Source organism: Caretta caretta, chromosome 6 (assembly GCF_965140235.1).
Source record: "Caretta caretta isolate rCarCar2 chromosome 6, rCarCar1.hap1, whole genome shotgun sequence".
Classification (NCBI taxonomy): domain Eukaryota; kingdom Metazoa; phylum Chordata; order Testudines; family Cheloniidae; genus Caretta; species Caretta caretta.
The window spans coordinates 100518159-100537596 of record NC_134211.1 but is presented as its reverse complement, the minus strand read 5'-3'; the positions used below and the strand labels follow the sequence as shown (position 1 = coordinate 100537596).

The following is a 19438-nucleotide window of genomic DNA, read 5'->3' as shown; positions in this document are numbered from 1 at the left end:
TTAACAGTTAGTCCTGCCTCCCTTATGTGCTCGATGACTTTTCATAGATGTTCCAGGTGTTCTGCCCAGGAATCCAATAATATGGCCACGTCGTCAAGGTAGGCGACTGCATATTCTCCCAATCCCACTAGGAGACCATCTACAAATGTTTGGAAGGTGGTGGGTGCATTCTGCAGCCCGAAAGGGAGCACATTAATTCATACAGCCCGACACGTGTGATGAAGGCTGACCTTTCCTTGGCGGATTCATCTAGCGGTACCTGCCAGTACCCCTGGGTTAAGTCCAAGGTAGAGATGAACTGGGCCCGTCCCAGTTTCTCCAATAGTTCATCTGTGCATGGCATTGGATAATTGTCTGGGCGAGTTACAGCATTTAGCTTATGGTAGCCCATGCAAAAACATATCTCCCCATCTGGTTTGGGAACTAGAACCACTGGAGATGCCCGTGCACTGCCAGAGGGGCTGATTATACCTATCTGTAGCATATCCTGGATCTCCCATTCTATAGCAGTTTTAGCTTGAGGAGACGCCCTGTAAGATTGGGCTCTAATTGGGTGAGCATTACCTATGTCAATGGAGTGGAATGCCTGTTCAGTCAGTCCTGGGGTGGCTGAGAATTTCGACACGTAGCTTGTGCACAGCTCCTTGATCTGCTGTCGCTGCATACGCCCAAGGGTCATGGAGAGGTTCACCTCTTCCACGCCACCAGTACTTTTCCCTTTGTAGTAGACATTTTCAGGCCACTCAGCGTCATCTCCTCCCTGGGCTGTAAACTGACAAACCTTTAATTCTCTGGAATAAAAGGGCTTTAGAGAATTAATATGGTACACCTTAGCCTTTCAGTTTGATTTGGGAAATGCTATGAGATAATTAACAGCTCCCAGGCGCTCTTGGACCTTGAATGACCCTTCCCATGACGCTTCCATTTTATGGGCCTGGAGCGCCTTTAAGACCTTGACCTGGTTCCCTACTTTGAAGGACCACTCTCTGGCATGTTTATCATACCAGTCTTTTTGCTCTTCTTGAGCATCTTTTAGGTTTTCTTTAGCAAGGGCTAAAGAGGTTCGGAGGGTGTTTTGTAGGTTGGTTACAAAGTCCAGAATGTTAGTTCCTGGAGAAGGTGTAAACCCCTCCCATTGCTGCTTCACCAACTGTAATGGCCCCCTTAACCTCGCGGCCATATACAATTCAAATGGTGAAAACCCTAAACTGGGATGTGGTACAGCTCTGTAAGGAAAAGAGCAACTGCTGCAATACTAGGTCCCAATCATTGGAGTGCTCATTTACGAATTTACATATCATGGCCCCAAAAGTTCCCTTAAACTTCTCCACCAGGCCATTTGTTTGATGGTGGTAAGGGGTGGCAACCAAGTGATTCACCCCATGAGCTTTCCATGGTTCCTGCCAGGAAATTAATTCCTGCATCTGTAAGGATGTCGGAGGGCTAAGCTACCCTGGCAAAAATGTCTGTTAGTGCCTGGCACACACTTTTAGCCCTGGTGTTGCTTAGAGCTACTGCTTCCGGCCATCAGGTGGCAAAATCCATGAAAGTCAGTTTGTACTGCTTTTCTCTAGGTGTCTTTTTCGGAAAAGGACCCAGAATGCCACAGCTACTCGCTGAAATGGAACCTCAGTGATGGGGAGTGGCTGAAGAGGGCCTTTGACCTGGTCTTGGGGTTTTCCCACTCTTTGGCACACCTCACAAAACCGGACATCTTACCATCTTAATCACCTCTTACAAAACCTTTTAATATCCTGCTGTGCTTCTGGTTCAAAATGATCCCACCGTTCTGCCACCATGTCAAGGTTCCTTCCCCACTCTGAACACTAGACTACAGATGTGGGGACCTGCATGAACGACTCCCTAAGCTTATTCTTACCAGCTTAGGTTAAAACTTCCCCAAGGCACAGATTCCTTTCTTGCCTTGGGAACCAGCTTAGGTTAGAAACCTGATAACACTGCCACCACCAAGCGATTTAAACAAAGAACAGGGAAAGAGCTCACTTGGAGACGTCTTCCCCCAAAATAGTCCCCCAAGCCCTACACCCCCTTTCCTGGGGAAGGCTTGATAATAATATCCTCATCAATTGGTACGGGTGAACATAGACCCAAATCCTTGGATCTTAAGAACAATGAAAAATCAATCAGGTTCTTAAAAGAAGAATTTTATTTAAAGAAAAGGTAAAAGAATCACCTCTGTAAAATCAGGATGGTAAATACCTTACAGGGTAATCCAATTCAAAACAGAGAGAATCCCTCTAGGCAAAACCTTAAGTTACAAAAAGACACAAAAACAGGAATACACATTCCCTCCAGCACAGCGATATTTACAAGCCAAAAAACAAAAGAAAATCTAATGCATTTTCTAGCTAGTTTACTTACTAACGTTACAGGAGTTGGAGGCTTGCATCCTTGATCTGTTCCTGACAAAGACAGACAGACAAAAGCCTCCCCCCCCCTCCAGATTTGAAAGACTCTTGTCCCCTCATTGGCCATTTTGGGTCAGGTGTCGGCAAGGTTACCTTAGCTTCTTAACCATTTACAGGTGAAAGGATTTTGCCTCTGGCCAGGAGGTGTTTTATAGCACTGTATACAGAAAGGTGGTTACCCTTCCCTCTTCATTTATGACAATACATCATATATTTACAAAAATACTGAAACTTGCTTCTGCTGAGTTATTTACTGCAGTAGATGCTACAGTATACTTATAACAGGGTGGCTTGCACTTGGGCTGGAGAGCCTGGGGCTAATCCAGCCCTCATTACAAAATTAGCCCAGTTGAGAGGAATCAGGAGCTTCATGTAGAAAAGGCTACAGGAAGCTGCAGGGTGTGCAACAGAGAGAAGTAGTTGGGACTGCCAGAGGCATGAGGCCTGGCAGTAAGCTAAGGGAAGCCCAGAAAACAGGGGGGTATGGAGCTGGAACTGAGGGAAATCTTTTGCGTTTGTTTTGAGACTTTTCAGTTGTTTTTGTGACAAACTCTATTGCCAGCTTGGTGAAGATGGAATTAAAGGATTTTAGTCTGAGAAAGGGACTGGAAACTGAGTTCTTGAAGGGGAAATAGAATCAGGATCGTAGTCATGGTGTTATGCCAGGTTGTTAGCGGGATCTCTGAACCCTCTGCTACCAAGGAGGGAAGTAGTCCTAGAAGGAGCAACCTAAAGAAGGAGAAGATGAAAGAGTTTGTCCTCCTGTTAGCAAAGCAGCAGTAGAAAACTCAGATTCTCCTCCTGCACAAAACCAACAGAAATCGCAGGAAGTACAGTTTGTCTTCCAACAACAGTGGCAGGAGCTGCAATGGCTCTGGCTGGGGGTGCGGGCACTGGGGAGAGGCCAGGGATGAGGGGTTTGGGATGCAGGAGGGGGCTCAGGGCTGAGGCAGGGGGTTGGGGTGCGGAGGGTGAGGGCGCTGGGGTGGAGCTGGGGATGAGGGGTTTGGGGTGCAGGCTGCCCTACAGCTGCGGCAGGGAGAGAGGACTCCCCCTAGCCCACTTTTGCCACAGAAGCTGAGTCCTGGGGGAAGAGGCAGTTCTCCCTGGCTGCGGCAGCTCCGGGACTGGGGCCAGGGGAGGAGGCTCCTCTCCTGCCTGCATGGTCCTTGATAGCCTGCTGTGTGGCTGCGCAGCTTAGAGGGAATTTTAGGTTTGGGAGATGATGTGGAAGTTTCTCTGCACTTCTTAGTGGGTTGCTGGTTGGGAAGAATCCACCTAGGCTTCCAGACCACCTTTTTTTAACAGGGGAGTCCCAAGTGTCATATAGAGCCGTGAATGATATCCTGTCAAGCTCATACCCTGATCTAAAAGCAGCCATCTTAGATCAGTTTGGGTTACCAACAGAAGTTGAGGGTAGAGCTGTTTCTGTAAGAGGACCAGCCCCATAGGCACTGTTGGTCCAGCTCAGCAGTCTGATATTGACAGGAAGCCAGCACCCAGGCTACCCCAAGGGCAGAGAAGTCAACAGAGGGAAGGAGTGGGGGCTAACCTGGACCATCATGCTATAAAAGAACAGCTTCTAATCCCTTATTGTCACCAAGGGGCAAAGTTTCAGAGGAGTGATGTTAGAGTTACCAGTGGTGTGCTTCTGCTGCAGGCAAGTGGGGTACATCCAGAAAAAACTGCCCCCTCACGGAGTGTGACTTTGTGGGTTGCTATTTTAGTCAGGCAAGGTAGTTGAGGTCCCCTCCAAAGAGGCTATTTCTGCTGAGGGGAGGGATAAGACCTCCAGAGCTTTGTTTTCAGTGTGGGAGAAGAGGGCATAAGCAGAAGACTTGCCCTCATATGGATTGGTACGGCAGTGGGGAAGGGACGGGACGACCACAATTTGAGGAAAATAGGGAAGAACAGTTTTCACCAGGACTGGGAATTAGCATCCCAGGCAGTCCAGAGAGGGGCAGCATAGTACACACTTTGCCAGCAGGGATTGGTGAACTCTCCATATTGGGAGGAGGACCAGTAGAGCTGGAGGTTCTGACCCACTCTGTAGATCAGGGAGAAGCTTCGGGCCTCGTATCTGAAACGGTGAAACAAAGGAAGCTGAGGATGAACAAACCTCAGAGCTGCATTTGCTCCAGACAGAAAGGAGTCTTGGGGGACAGGTGCTGGTCTGGGATGTAGGGGAAATCCAAGTAGGGTCCAGAATAGAGGAAGGAGGAACCCAGACCTTGTCATAGCATTTAGGTGGTACGTGCTGGACTGTACTCTTCTGAGAGGTGACAGGCACCCAAATGATGACCCATAGGATAAGAAGGGAAATGGGGTAGCCCAAGCTCCTCCATAGGGTACCTGGTAGCAGTGAATTAATAAACGCCAGGTAGCCTTTGAGGGGCAAGATCGCCTGCATGTCATGGTTAGTGAATTCAGGATGGCGGAGAGCTGGAAACTGTATGGACCTGGACATCACGGGGCTGGTGACAGAGGAAAAGTGGGGGAAATAGAGAGGGGTTGTTTTTTTCCAGGGGACACAGGAGAGAGCAGCATGGTTCTGAAGGCGGTGTGGGGGTGGGTATGTAATAGGGTGGGTTGCCGTTGTGTGCCTGAGGCTTCGCCAGTCCTCGTTACAGGATGACCCCACATGAGAGGAATCAGATGATTCATATAAAAGGCAACAGGGAGTGTGGAATTGAGAGATGTAGCTGGGGACTGCTGGAAGCATGAGGCCTGGCAGTAAGAAAAGGGAAGCCCAGGAAACTGGCAGCTGTGGGGAGCTGGAACCACTGGACATCTTTGTGTTTGTTTTGGGACTTCTGAGTTGTTTTTGTGACAAACTCTGGTGACATCTTGGTGAAGAGTGAATTAAAGGATTTGGGGCTGAGAAGGCAACTAGAAATGAATGAGTTCTTAAAGGGGCCATGGTAAATGGGAAATAGGTGTGGGTGGTAGTCTCGGTGCTATATACTGTTCAGGAGCACGATGCTTTAGTCGTTTTTGTTGTTCTCCTCCTCTAACGTTGCCAGAGGCTAGCTTAGCATGGTTCCCAAACAGGACTATTGTTTTAACCTAAGGACTATTGTTTTAACTCTTTTAAAACTGTGTTTTATTTTCAGGTCTTTGTCTAGAGAAGTTGCCAATTTCCTCTTCAACTAGTAACCTCTACACGGACCGTGAACAAGAAATCATTACGTGCTACGAGAAGGCTGGAGATATTGCCCTTCTGTACCTTCAGGAAATAGAAAGGGTAAGATGGGATAATCTGACCAGTTGAAACAACTGATCTTATTTATTACACAACAGCTTGCAGTCATCCATAGAACAGCAGCACCTATAGTGTTTCCACATGAAACCTTCTGAGGACTGAGAGAGACTAGGTTACACGGTGTATCTTTCATTAATGTGATCAGATAACTTGGTATTCAACCAACACAGAATGTTCCGAGTTCTATTTTCTCATAGACATGATGGTGAAAAGGATACACAGAAAACCTTGTTGTCCCCATGATTCTACAAATGGGTTTATTTGTTTAGTTTAAAAAAACAACAAGAATGAAGTAAACCCATGCCTGTAAATATCAAAAGTGAAATTCTGGCTCGATTGAGGTCAATAGCAAAATTTCCAGTGACTTTGAAATTGGAGCCAGGATTTCACCACAGTTGTTCATTTCCCTTCCAATCCATAAAGTGTGCTGGTGGAAAAGATCCTAAAATAGTGTTGTATCTATCAGCAAGATGCATGTCATGCCCGTGGGACAGCTAAAATAACATTTGAAGATCATATGTTCATTTCATTTTATAGACATTATTCAGGGACAATGAAAGACATGCGTGTAACTTCTATTTTTCTATTTGTAACTATTATTTTTCCTAATAATGTAGGACAGAAAAATTCTTCAAGCAAAATGAGGAACAAGTGAAAAAGCGTAAGGTTATTAAGGGCATGTCTACACTTACAGTGGTGCAGCTGTACCGATGTAGCTTCACCACTGCAGGGTGTCTGGTGCAGACACTCCATACTGGCGGGAGAAGGCTCTCCTGTCGATATAATAAAACTACCTCTGCGAATGGCAGAAGCTGTGTCAGTGGGAGAAGCTCTCCCACCAACTTAGCATTGTGCACACGAGCACTTATGTCAGTATAACTTATGTCGCTCTGGGGGGGTGGTTTATTCACACCCCTGAGTGACATAAGTTATGCTTCCAGAGGCTTAGTGTAGACATAGAATTCGTTAACCAAATTTAGAGCAAACTGTGTTTCTGATACACTGCAGGCAGTAGTGTATCAGAACAGTGTTTCTGATATACTACACTCACTGTGCTGAGATGTAATCAAGATAAACTTTGGTCATTGCTAAAAATCTGTGACCTTGGTGTTAAGTTAAATCATAATTTATTTGCGGTAATTGTTGACATTTTACTAGTAAATGTACCTTGATTTGATTTCAATAAATTAGGTTAATTTGTTAAACAATTAGAATTCTGTTTAAATAGCAGTTTTCTTTTGTAATGTAGTTCTACCAGTCTCTGAACTTGAGTGTGGGTTATCGCTTTTAGCAAAGGAAAAATTAAACAGCAAGTGGAAATATTAAAGTAAATTCATGTGTGTTTGACACCAGAACATTTTGAGTAAATGTAATAGGCTTATACAGCACTGTTTAATTATAAGTGAATGTTCTTCAAGCGTTGCCTGCATGGATCCCACAGTCTGTGATGCACATAGCTGAACCACTCAGTAATAGTATCTGTAATATTATTCAATTTAAAATCCTTGTCTGTGGGGGAATACCAAAGAAGCCAACTACAGTAGCAGTAACTTCAGAAAGGGGAACTACACAAAAATGAGGAAGCTAGTGATGTGGAAATTTAAAAGGAACAGTCACAAAAGTAAAATGCTTGCAAGCTGCATGGAAACTTTTTAAAAACACCATATTAGAGATTCAAATTAAATGTATACCCCAAATTAAAAAAACTAGTAAGAAGATCAAAAAAGTGCCAACATAGCTAAATAGCAAAGTAAAAGAAGCAGTTAGAGGCCAAAAGGCATCCTTTAAAAATTGGAAGTCATATCCTACCGAGGAGAATAGAGAGGAGCATAAACTCTGGCAAGTCAAATGTAAAAGTATAATTAAGCAGGCTGAAAGAGCATTTGAAGAGCAAGTAGCAAAAGACTCAAAAACAGACAGCAAAAAAATTTAAGTACATCAGAAGCAGGAAGCTTGCAAAAGAGTCAGTGGGGCGACTGGACAATGAAGGTGCTAAAGGAGCAATCAAGGAAGATAAGGCTATTGTGGAGAAGCTAAACAAATTTGTTTGCATTGGTCTTCGCTGCCGAGTACGTCAGGGAGATTCTCATACCTGACCCATTCTTTTTAGGTGGCAAATCTGAGGAACTGTCCCAAATTTAGGTGTCATTAGAGGAGGGTTTGGAACAAATTGGTAAACTAATCAGTAATAAGTTACCAGGACCAGATGGTGTTCACTCGAGTTCTGAATGAATTCAAATATGAAATAGCAGAACTACTAAGTGGTATGTAATCTATCCTTTAAATAAGCTTCTGTACTGATGTCTGTGGTATAATTAATGTGGTGCCAATTTTTAAAAAAGGCTCCAAAAGTGATGCTGGCAATTACAGGCCAGTAAACCCAACTTCAGTACCAGGCAAATTGGTTGGAACTGTAGTAAAGAACAGAATTATCAGACACATAGATTAATGTGATTTGTTGGGTGAAGAGTCAACATGGCTTTTGTAAAGGGGAGTCATACCTCACTAAACTATTAGAATTCTTTGAGGGGGTCAACAGTTATGTGGACAAGGGTGATATAGTGTACTTGGACTTTCAGAAAGCCTTTGACGTGGTCCCTCACCAAAGACTATTATCAAAGTAAGCAGTCATCGGATAAGAGGGAAAGTCCTCTCATGTATCAGTAACTGGTTAAAAGACAGGAAACAAAGTGTATGAATAAATTATCAGTTTTCAGAATGGAGAGAGGTAAATAGAAGTGTCCCCTAAGGATCTGTACTGGGGTCAGTACTGTTCAGCATATTCATAAAAAGGGGTAAACAGTCAAGTGGCAAAGTTTGCAGATGATACAAAATTACTCAAGATAGTTAAGTCCAAACCAGATTGCGAAGAGTTCCAAAGGAATCTCACAAAACTGGGTTACTGGGCAACAAAATGGCAGATGAAATTCAGTGTTGATAAATTCAGAGTAATGCACATTGGAAAACATAATCCCCACTATACATACAAAATGATGGAATCTAACTTAGTTGTTACCACTCAAGACAGAGATCTTGGAATTGTGGATAGTTCTCTAAAAATGTCCACTGAATGTGCAGCAGCAATCAAAAAAAAAAAAAAAGCTAACAAAGTTAGGAGCCATTAGGAAAAGGATAGATAATAAGACAGTCATATCATAATGTCACTATATAAATCCATGGTAGACCCACATCTTGAATAATGTGTGCAGTTCTGATCTACCTGTCTCAAAAAAAAAAAAAATTGTACCTGGAAAAGGTACAGAGAAGGGCAACAAAAATTATTGGAACAGCTTCCATATGAGGAGAGATTATAAAGACTGTGACTTTTCAGCTTGGAAAAGAGATGACTATGGGGGGATATGACAGAGGTCTATAAAATCATGAATGGTGTGGAGAAAGTGAATAAGGAAGGGATATTTACTCCTTCACATAACAGAAGAACCAGGGGTCATCCAATTAAATTAACAGGCAGCAAGTTTAAAACAAATGAAAGGAAGTACTTCTTCTCACAACGCACAGTAAACCTTTGGAACTCATTGCCAGTAGATGTTATGAAGGCCAAAATTATAACGGGGTTCAATAAAGAATTAGATAAGGTCCTGGAGGATAGGTCCATCAATGGCTGTTAGCCAAGATGGTCAGAGGTTCAACTCCACACTCTGGGTGTCCCTAGCCTATGATTGCCACAAGCTGGGACTGGACAACAGGGGATGGATTACTTGATAATTACCTCTTCTATTAATTCCCTCTGAAACGTCTGGTAGTGTCCAATACCAGAAGACAGGATACTGGGCTAGATGGACCATCGATCTGAACCAGTATGACCATTCTTACGTTCTTACGAACTTTTGTGTAGAGTTCTCCATTGGGGCCCTATGCACAACCTGCTTATGTCTTTGTGCTGTCCTACCTAAATGTGTATCTAAGGGTCACAACCTCAAATGATTGTGTTCCAACAGCATGCAATAGATATCAAGCTGGACATTCTGGGAAGGCAGGATCCCTGCCTCTCTTAATTCACTTTTGCAAAAATTTACCATTTTTGTATGCAAGTATAGTTAGTGTTAAGAATGTTTAGCTCAGTTGGGCACTTTGTTTTTCCTAAACCTCTGTTGAACCCTTTCTGCACTGTTGTAGGCTTTAGTAAACTGGCCAAATTCCTAATCTGTTAGTTTCAAGATGTGCCCCTCCTCCAATGCCATAGTGTCCATTATGAAGGAATATACTTGGTATCTGTTTTGCCTTGGGGTGAGGGGCATATTCCAGACTGATGCACAAAATGCAAGTCTCTTACCAGCCATGCATACAGAGTTTGGGAAAGCCTCTATAAGATTTACCTCTTTGGCCAGGCCTATGCACAGTGTTTGTACTGGTATAATTACTTTAATTAATGGATTTTGTTTTGTTTTTTAACCAAAGTAGTTATATTGGTAGAACTCCTAATTTGGATTCAGGTATACTGAGATAAAGGTACTGTATATTGGTATAGCTTATTCCCCTTCCTGTAAGGGAAAAGCTGTACTGGTATAAAGGTGCTTTATTCTGGTATAACTCTGCTTATACTAGCAGGGTTGTAATACTTTAACTATTCTAGTATAGTAGAACCTCAGAGTTATGACCCCCAGAGTGACGAACTGACCAGTCAATCACACCTCATTTGGAACCGGAAGTACACAGTCAGGCAGCACCAGAGACCAAAAACGAAAGAAAAAAGCAAATACAGTGCTGTGTTAAACTTAAACTACTTTAAAAAAAAAAAAAAAAAGGGAAAGCAGCATTTTTCTTCTGCATAGTAAAGTTTCAAAGCTGTATTAATTCAATGTTCAGTTGTAAACTTTTAAAAGAACAAACATAATGTTTTGTTCAGAGTTACAAATATTACAAGTTACGAACAACCTCCATTCCCAATGTGTTTGCAACTGAGGTTCTACTGTATAGTTAAAATGGTATAACTTTTGTGTAGACAAGCCTTCAGAGGTAACTGAGTGTCACTCTCTACAAAGGTTACATAGCTATAGTCTCTCTGGTGCACCGTTTACAAATAAAGAGTGTTGTAGGTGATAGGCCAAAAATTTTACCAATAAAACTGGTTTATTGAATTTCACAAGGTCTTGCTGCATTAACAGAAGTTTTGTTTCTTCTTTCATTGCTCAAGCAAAACCATCAAGAAATTAGCACTGTACCAGTCTTGATGTTACTGTTACCTTCTGTAATGATTTGGTGAATCTATGTACAGTTCATGAATTCTGATTGATGTGGACTCATTATGCATCGATATTAAACTACAAACTTCATGTTGATTGTAAGACTGGTCTGACTTTTCTGCTGTCTGCTTTTTACCTCCATCTTAGTCTGAAAATCAAGAGATGTTGACAAAGAACTAACAGTGGAGCGTCATTAAACCTTGATGGCAAATGCAAATGGAGACATCGTATGTTAGTGAGCTGGCTACTGCCCAGAAGAACCTCCCAGGTGTGCTAGTAACCAGGCAACTGATCATCTGACTGGAGAGAGTTGAGGCTTTCATAGGGATCATCTGACAAAGAGGGCTGGAAATTAAAAAAGGAAGGTTCTCTCATTGGCCATTTTAGAGGGTAGAAGGATGGTCAGAGATCTGCAGAGGTCAGAGATCAAGATTCCAAGTTCCTGGGGAGAAGCCATGTACTGGAGAGGAGGGATCCTAGACTCCCTTAGAATTTAGTCAGAGTATTCTGCTAAATATACTCCAGACTGGTAAGGAAAGCGAGGCAAGGAGTAGCCTACAGATATTTTATTGTTTGCCTAGATCTCTGTCTCTTCTGCTGTCTAAAGTAAAGTGTGATGGTGTTTAGAAATCCTTTTGCAAAGTCTTTGTGCTTCAACTGTGAGATGTCCCTTAGGGGACAACTATAAACCAGAATGCCAAGAAAGTTGGAGTTATGAGAGAGTGTGTGCATAAGCCACTGGGGTGTCTTGGGGTGTGTGTAGTCAGCACTGGTTCTGGGGGCCCTAGGACACCTTTACCAGGACATCCCACTTCCAGAAGGGGTAACAGAAGAGCTATACCCAGAATGTGTGCCAGAGAGGCTAAAGAAGAGAGATTACTGGACCCTGCTCAGACCAAGGGAATCTTAAGATTACACAGGTCCAGGATTGGGATCAAAACACAGTAGTCTGGTCAGTGTCCAGCCACATGACCATGTCTGTAACTTCTTCATATATAATCAATAGGACGTGAAGGATGTCATTTAAAGGTGAACTGCAAAGCTGAAATGAAAAATTCCAGGATATATATTGATTTTCATTTAAAAAAAAATATTTTCTTTTGTGCTAGGGACTAAAGGCATCAGTGAAATACCACTGGTTAGTAAATGGGAACTTGCCACAGGATTTCACATACTGGGAAAGGTGAAAGAAAAAGAAAAGCTTAAACTTATTTTTGTGCCGAATGTTTCCTGCAGTCTTGTTGATGAAGAACACAAAGCATACAGAGTTCTGTGTAAATGTTACATTACAAATTTGGAATTAAAAGTGCCATATACTCTTTACCTAAACATCTGTTTAACTTGCCCCAGGAATAGCTTCAGCATTTCAAAAGTAAATAGTTGTCTAACCCAGAAAGAGCTCATAGTAGTGCTATAGTACTTTTGTATTACTAAAAGATATTTTAGAACTACAAATTAATAACTCCCCATATGGTGCCTTTCTTTGTCACATGAAGCTATCCACTCTGTGTGCAATAACTAACAAACCGTACCTTCTTTATGCTGCATAGGCAGTGTCAGAATGGAAATTCTCGTTATTTGCTTGAATTCAAAACTGTTATTGACGACTCATCTATTTGGTCATGCCAGTTGAAAAGTAATGTAACATTATTTTATGTACTAATCAGCACTTCTTCATTTGATATTTTGGGAGTGCTGAGTCTCTAGAAGTAACACTAGGTCAAGGTTATAGCTATGTGACTTACATAATACACACTACAAATACACTTCCTAAAACCGGAAAGGGGCTGCACCAATTTGTTTAGCAATTGCCTTCTCTTTCTTCCTAATGGAGATTTTGCTTTCCTGTTGACAAACCTTCAGATACAGTTAATTTTGATTGTGTGCTGCATGAAGAGATGTCCTTTGCGCTTGACAAATCTGAATTGATTGGTTGTTTTGGTCCATTGCTATATTATATGATTTTTATGAAGTTAAAATGTTGCTTGGATTTTCACCTAAGGGACATCTGTACATAACTGAATTTAATCAACACAATAACCTCAGAACTAATATGGTGAAAAGCACTTTTTCCTTGTTTGAGTAATAAAATGTGTTGAAAATTTTTAATCAAAGCTGGCATTTCAGAGCCTCCTTAGTAGAAGAGAAAACATAAGCAAGCAGGTTGAAGCACATTACCAAGAGTTGGGAAATCTGAGTTCTATTCCCAGATTTCCTCAGTGACCTGGGGCAAGTCCCTGTACCTCTCTGTGCCACAGTTTCCCAGTTTTGAAATATGGGGAAAATCTTGCAGTTATAACCATTGTTTATTTGTGTAAGGATTTGAGCTTCTGAATTAAAAAAATCTATGTCTCTTCACTTCAGCCTACACTTGCCCTTCATACCCTTCTCCTTCTCCCCTTGCCTGTTATCCACTGCCTTGTCCCCCTTCCTCCCATCAGTGTCCCCGCTACCTTCCTTTCTTTCCGTTTAGCAAATCCCCTCCTAAGTAAACCCATCCTAAGATTTTCTGTCTGTCAGCCTGTTTGTATAACGCTCTGTACAGTGGGGCTCCTTTCTCAGTTGGCCCCTACCATAATAAATCTAATGGACAATAATAATCAGATATCTACTTTAATTGCACTCATTTTCTGTAGACATTGTTGCAAGAGGGGAAAAGGCTACGTGCTACCATAGTAAGTTTTTCTGCAGAGCCAAAGCAATAATATTGATTGAAATGATTCATATTAAAAACATTATGAATTATTAAAAGAGGGTTTGCTAGAGATGATTTTAAGTAATGGTATGTACCCACCACTTTTTGTAATTGGATTTATCTCTAAAATGTTTGAATCCATTCTCAGTTGGTAGTGTCTGGAATTTATCATCATTTAATGTCTGTTTCCACGATATGCATCCGATGAAGTGAGCTGTAGCTCACGAAAGCTCATGCTCAAATAAATTGGTTAGTCTCTAAGGTGCCACAAGTACTCCTTTTCTTTTTGCGAATACAGACGAACACGGCTGTTACTCTGAAACATATTTTCACCAAGGTTTCCAATAGTCTCAGTCCAGTTCCTAGTGGACATACTTCCATATTGGAAGTGGCATTAACTGTCAGTCTTACAATGTGTCAGGATTTATCAGTCATCAAACTGGAATACTCTTTCCACCCTAAAGGGTGACTCTTTTTGGTGAAAAATGAGGCATATTGGTGAGGCAATACGTAAGGAATGTCTACACACCTACTGCCATGTGTTCCCTGTTCAGTGAAAAGAACATCTGTTCCCACAGTAGTCTGTCACTTTATAGGAATACTTAACACTTCACTGAAAATTTAAAAAAGAAGAGAGATCTATGAAATTACAACAGCCCCACAAAATGCTAAATAACATGTATATATTGGGTCTGTTCTTTATAATTAATAAACATTGTATATTTGACTATGTAAATTTCCTTTTGACAGGTGCACAAACCAGAGTAGTCCCCTAAATTAGCGCACACATACATTTTATGAATAAGTTAATTACATAATTTCCATTTACATATTTTAGTTTAGCACTTGTCTTCTCTTTTCTTTGATTCCCATCCATCAACTCAATAGCAATGATTGGGCTGAATGAAGTCTGTTAACTCTTTCTTTCTTGTATCAGCTTCATGGCTTTGTTCATCTTTAACCTTTTTGTTCTGTCATTCTTGACCGCATCTGTCCAACACATTCTCCGTCTTCCTCCATTTCTAGTTGCATGGACTCTGGTATGTATCGCCATGTATGGTATCTTTTCCAAGTCCATTGTTGCCATGTGTCCAAACCATTGAAGTTGTTGTCCTTGAATCTTCTGGAACAGCATTATTTCTTGCCCTTGCTGTTTTCTTATCTCTTCATTTTTAATCTTCTGCAGTCTTGACGCTCTCAGTATTCCTATCAGCCAGTTCACTTCTGCAGTCGAAATCTTTCATTCATCAGCTTTTCTCCTACTCCAGCATTCTGACCTACATAGCAGTACTTCCAAGACCGTTGTCTCATATACACTGATTTTTGTTTTTATTTAAATGTCTTGAGCCTTCCAGGTATTTCAGAGCTTTCCAAATGCTGTAGCAGCTAATCTGATTGATTTGTTCTTTTTTTGTCTTCACTATTCCCATTCTTTGATATTAGTCCTCCAAGGTAAACAGTTTTTTCCACTTGTAGTTCTTTGTCTCTGAGTTTGATCTTTACCTCTTTCTTTTGTTTTCCAAGTGCCATAATTTGTCTTCTCCATGCTGATCTTCAATCCAAATTTTCTGCTTTCGCTGGCTACCTTTTCAGTTATTCTCTGTAAATACTGCTTAGTCAGTGCAGTGAGGTCAATATAATCTGTGAATCTAAAAGTTATGCACTGTCAGACCATGTAACATGACTCCTTCCAGTTCATCTGTGCACTACAACCATTATTGCTTCCAGCATCAAGTTGAAAAAATCTGGTGATAGCATTTGTAGCACTGCTTTAACAAGGCAAAAATGTTAATCTTTATTTTAATAGCAGTATTAATTTAAACCAGTTTTCTTCAGCAGAATTAAAGAGCTGCTTAGCAAGGATGAAATAGAAGTATTATTATATTGGCTTATATGAATCACAGAAGTAATATGTCAAAATACCTACAGCACGTGTGTGAAAGGTTTTTCAGGCATTGAAGAAATTATTCAGACCCATTTTGTGTTGAAAAGCTCCCAAATGCTTTCTTTTTAAAACCTGAAACTGATCATGGACTTAGACATCAATGATATCAAGTGCTGTTAACATGTTTTAAAGAAAATTGGTTTAGAAATAATTGTTAAGTGTTTGAAGATCTTTATGCTGCTCACATGTAGTCCGGTACATGCTTAAAAGTTTAGTGCTAAATTAAATACCAAGCTGCAAGTTCCAAGGTATGTGTCTCTTTAGTTGCCCATATTTTAATTGCATGTCACATGTTGAAATTAAACTGGATTTTTCTCTTGTATTTTTCCTTGTTATAAATAATGAATAAGAGAGCTTACTATAAAACGTGTGTTAATGAACATTAATGGTTGAGATTTTAAATGCATAACATTCAGGAAATTAATTTATGGTTTATCAGGGAAGGTGGTGCACTCAACATCACTTGGAGTCTTTTTCACGAGATTAGATATCTTTCAAAAAGACATGCTTTAATCCAGTTTCTAGGGAAAAATCTATGGCCTGTGTATGGAGGTGGTCAGACTATATGATTGTGGTGGTCTGTTCTGGTCTTAGACTCTATGAATCTAGAAAGTCATTACTAAATCACGCTGTATCTGAACCAGCTCCTACAGATTAAAGATCTTGGGGGCCTGATTCTGATCCCATCTACATCTGGTATAAATCAGAAGCACCACCACTAAAGTCATTTGAGTTACATCAGTGCAAAACCAGCAAAAGTGAGATCAGAATCACGCCATTTATCCTACTGCCAATTATCCTGTTATCAATTCCAACCGAGAGACCTGGTTTTCCTTTCTCCCTGAAATACATTTTGATAAGGAACTTGTTTTCTTTTCTGCTTTGAACTTAGATTATATGTATTTCCCTTAATCTTTTCTTTGTCTCCCTGTATTCTCTAAGATAAGAAACTACATGTTCTTGTAAAATGTATGTGATGAAGAAACCTTGGAGTGTGTGTTGAATCAGTTCAGTAGCCACAGGAAACCATAGTTAAAAATTAGTCTTAATAATGTAATGGATGTTTGCCAAATTTAGTTTTGTAACTGGTTGCAATGTGCAGTGAAATAGATCACTTTCTCAGAAACCCTCAGAAGTAGCTGAGAAGCTGCTCATCTTTCATCAAGCTACATTATAGGAACTTAGATACAATAGTGATCTTATAATGTAGTGAGGTACATTATAGGAACTTAGACTCAACAGTAAAATGCTTAAGGTAATATTTCTCTCGCATACAGTTCCTTTATAGGGTATGTCAGGCTTGACAAAGCCCTGGCAGGGATGATTTACTTGGGGATTGGTCCTGCTTTGAGCAGGGGGTTGGATTAGATGACCTCCTTAGGTCCCTTCCAATCCTGATAGTCTATGATTCTATGACTTCTTGGTGCTGAAATTTGACACAGAGATAAGGAAGGCCTTCGTACTAGCTTGCTAATAGATTGCCAGAAGGGTGCACTTCTGGCATGTCTAAAGTAAACATTAGAGACACAAGGTGGGTGTGTTAATATATTTTATTGGACCAACTTCTGTTGATGAAAGAGAGAAGCTATCAAGCTGTATGGAGCTCCTGAAAAAGAGCTCTATATAGGTCAAAAGCTTGTCCCTTACACCAACAGAACTTGGTCCAATAACAGATATTACTTCACCTTGTCTCTGTACTATCCTGGGACCAACACGGCTACAACAACACTGCAAACAACAATGGAACATTAAAGTGAATGTTCTCAGTTAAAAATTACTGATATGAGTTAGATGTCGTCAAGTTAGAAGGGCCTGATGAAATACATCCTAGAATATTTAAGGAATTGGCTGAAGAGTTATCTGAGCCATTTGAGATTATTTTTGAGAACTCATGGAGGACGGGAGTGATCCCAGAGGACTGGAAAAGAGCAAAAATAGTACCAATCTATAAAATGGGGAATAAGAACAAGCCAGGAAGTTGTAGACCAGTCACCTTAACTTTGCTACCCAGAAAGCTAATGGAGCAAATAATCAATCAATATCTAAGGACCTAGGAGATAATAAGATAAGTAACAGTCAACCTGGATTCTTCAAGTACAAGTCATGTCAAACCAACCTAATATGCTTCTTTAACAGGGTAACAAGCCTTATGGATGGAGGGAAGCAGTGCATGTGATATAGCTTGACTTCAGTAGGGCTTTTGATACTGTCTCATGTGACCTTCTCATTAACAAACTAGAGAAATATAGTCTAGATGAACCTACTATAAGATGGATGCACAGCTGGTTTGAAAAGCATACTCAGAGCTTTTATTACTGGTTCACAGTCAGGCTGGAAGGACAGATCCCGCAGGGCCTGGGTTCTATTCACTATCTTCATAAATTATTTGGAGAATGGCATAGAGAATACAGTTCCAAAGATTGCAGATGATATCAAGTTTTGGAGGACTCATAGACTTTAAGGTCAGAAGGGATCATTATGATCATCTAGTTTGACCTCCTGCACACCGCAGGCCACAGAATCTCACCCACCCACTCCTGTAATAAACCCCTAACCTATGTCTGAGCTATTGAAGTCCTCAAATCATGGTTTAGAGACTTCAAGATGCAGAGAATCCTGCAGCAAGTGACCCGTGCCCAACGCTGCAGAGGAAGGCTACCCCCCCCCCCCCGGGGCCTCTGCCAATCTACCCTGGAGGAAAATTCCTTTCTGACCTCAAATATGGCAATCAGCTAAACCCTGAGCATGTGGGCAAGACTCACCAGCCAGACATCCAGGAAAGAATACTCTGTAGTAACTCAGATCCCACCCCATCTAACATCCCATCATAGGCCACTGGGCATCTTTACCGCTAACAGTCAAAGATCAATTAATTCCATCCCCTCCATAAACTTATCAAGCTTAGTCTTGAAGCCAGATATGTCTTTTGCCCCCACTGCTCCCCTTGGAAGGCTGTTCCAGAACTTCACTCCTCTGATGGTTAGAAACCTTCGTCTAATTTCAAGTCTAAACTTCCCGATGGCCAGTTTATATCCATTTGTTCTTGTGTCCACGTTGGTACTGAGCTTAAATAATTCCTCTCCCTCCCTGGTATTTATCCCTCTGATATATTTATAGAAAGCAATCATATCTCCCCTCAGCCTTCTTTTGGTTAGGCTAAATAAGCCAAGCTCTTTGAGTCTCCTTTCATAAGACAGGTTTTCCATTCCTCAGATCATCCCAGTAGCCCTTCTCTGTACCTGTTCCAGTTTGAATTCATCCTTCTTAAACATGGGAGACCAGAACTGCACACAGTATTCCAGATGAGGTCTCATCAGTGCCTTGTATAATGGTACTGACACCTCTTTATCTCTACTGGAAATACCTCGCCTGATGCATCCCAAGACCGCGTTAGCTTTTCTCACGGCCATGTCACATTGGTGGCTCATAGTCATCCTGTGATCAACCAATACTCTGAGGTCCTTCTCCTCCTCTGTTACTTCCAACTGATGAGTCCCCAGCTTATAACTAAAATTCTTGTTATTAATCCCTAAATGCATGACCTTGCACTTTTGAGTATTAAATTTCATCCTATTTACTATTACTCCAGTTTACAAGGTCATCCAGATCTTCCTGTATGATATCCCAGTCCTTCTCTGTATTGTCAATACCTCCCAGCTTTATGTCATCCACAGACTTTATTAGCACACTCCCACTTTTTGTGCTGAGGTCAGTAATAAAAAGATTGGTCCCAAAACTGATCCCTGAGGAACTCCACTAGTAACCTCCCTCCAGCGTGACAGTTCACTTTTCAGTAGGACCCGTTGTAGTCTTCCCTTTAACCAATTCCTTATCCATCTTTCAATTTTCATATTGATCCCCATCTTTTCCAATTTAAATAATTCCCCATGTGGAACCGTATCA

At 41.3% G+C, this 19438-nt stretch overlaps 1 protein-coding gene across 6 annotated transcripts in view; it reads left to right on the top strand.

Annotated features, from left to right (window-relative positions):
* Positions 1-19438, top strand: part of TTC7B (tetratricopeptide repeat domain 7B) — a 294267-nt gene that overhangs the window by 48198 nt on the left and 226631 nt on the right. For all 6 annotated transcript variants that reach the window (XM_048852692.2, XM_048852696.2, XM_048852695.2 and 3 more), the window contains one exon: positions 5543-5673. In XM_048852692.2, the coding sequence (XP_048708649.2) occupies positions 5543-5673 (131 nt within the window). The remainder of the gene's footprint in view (positions 1-5542; positions 5674-19438) is intronic.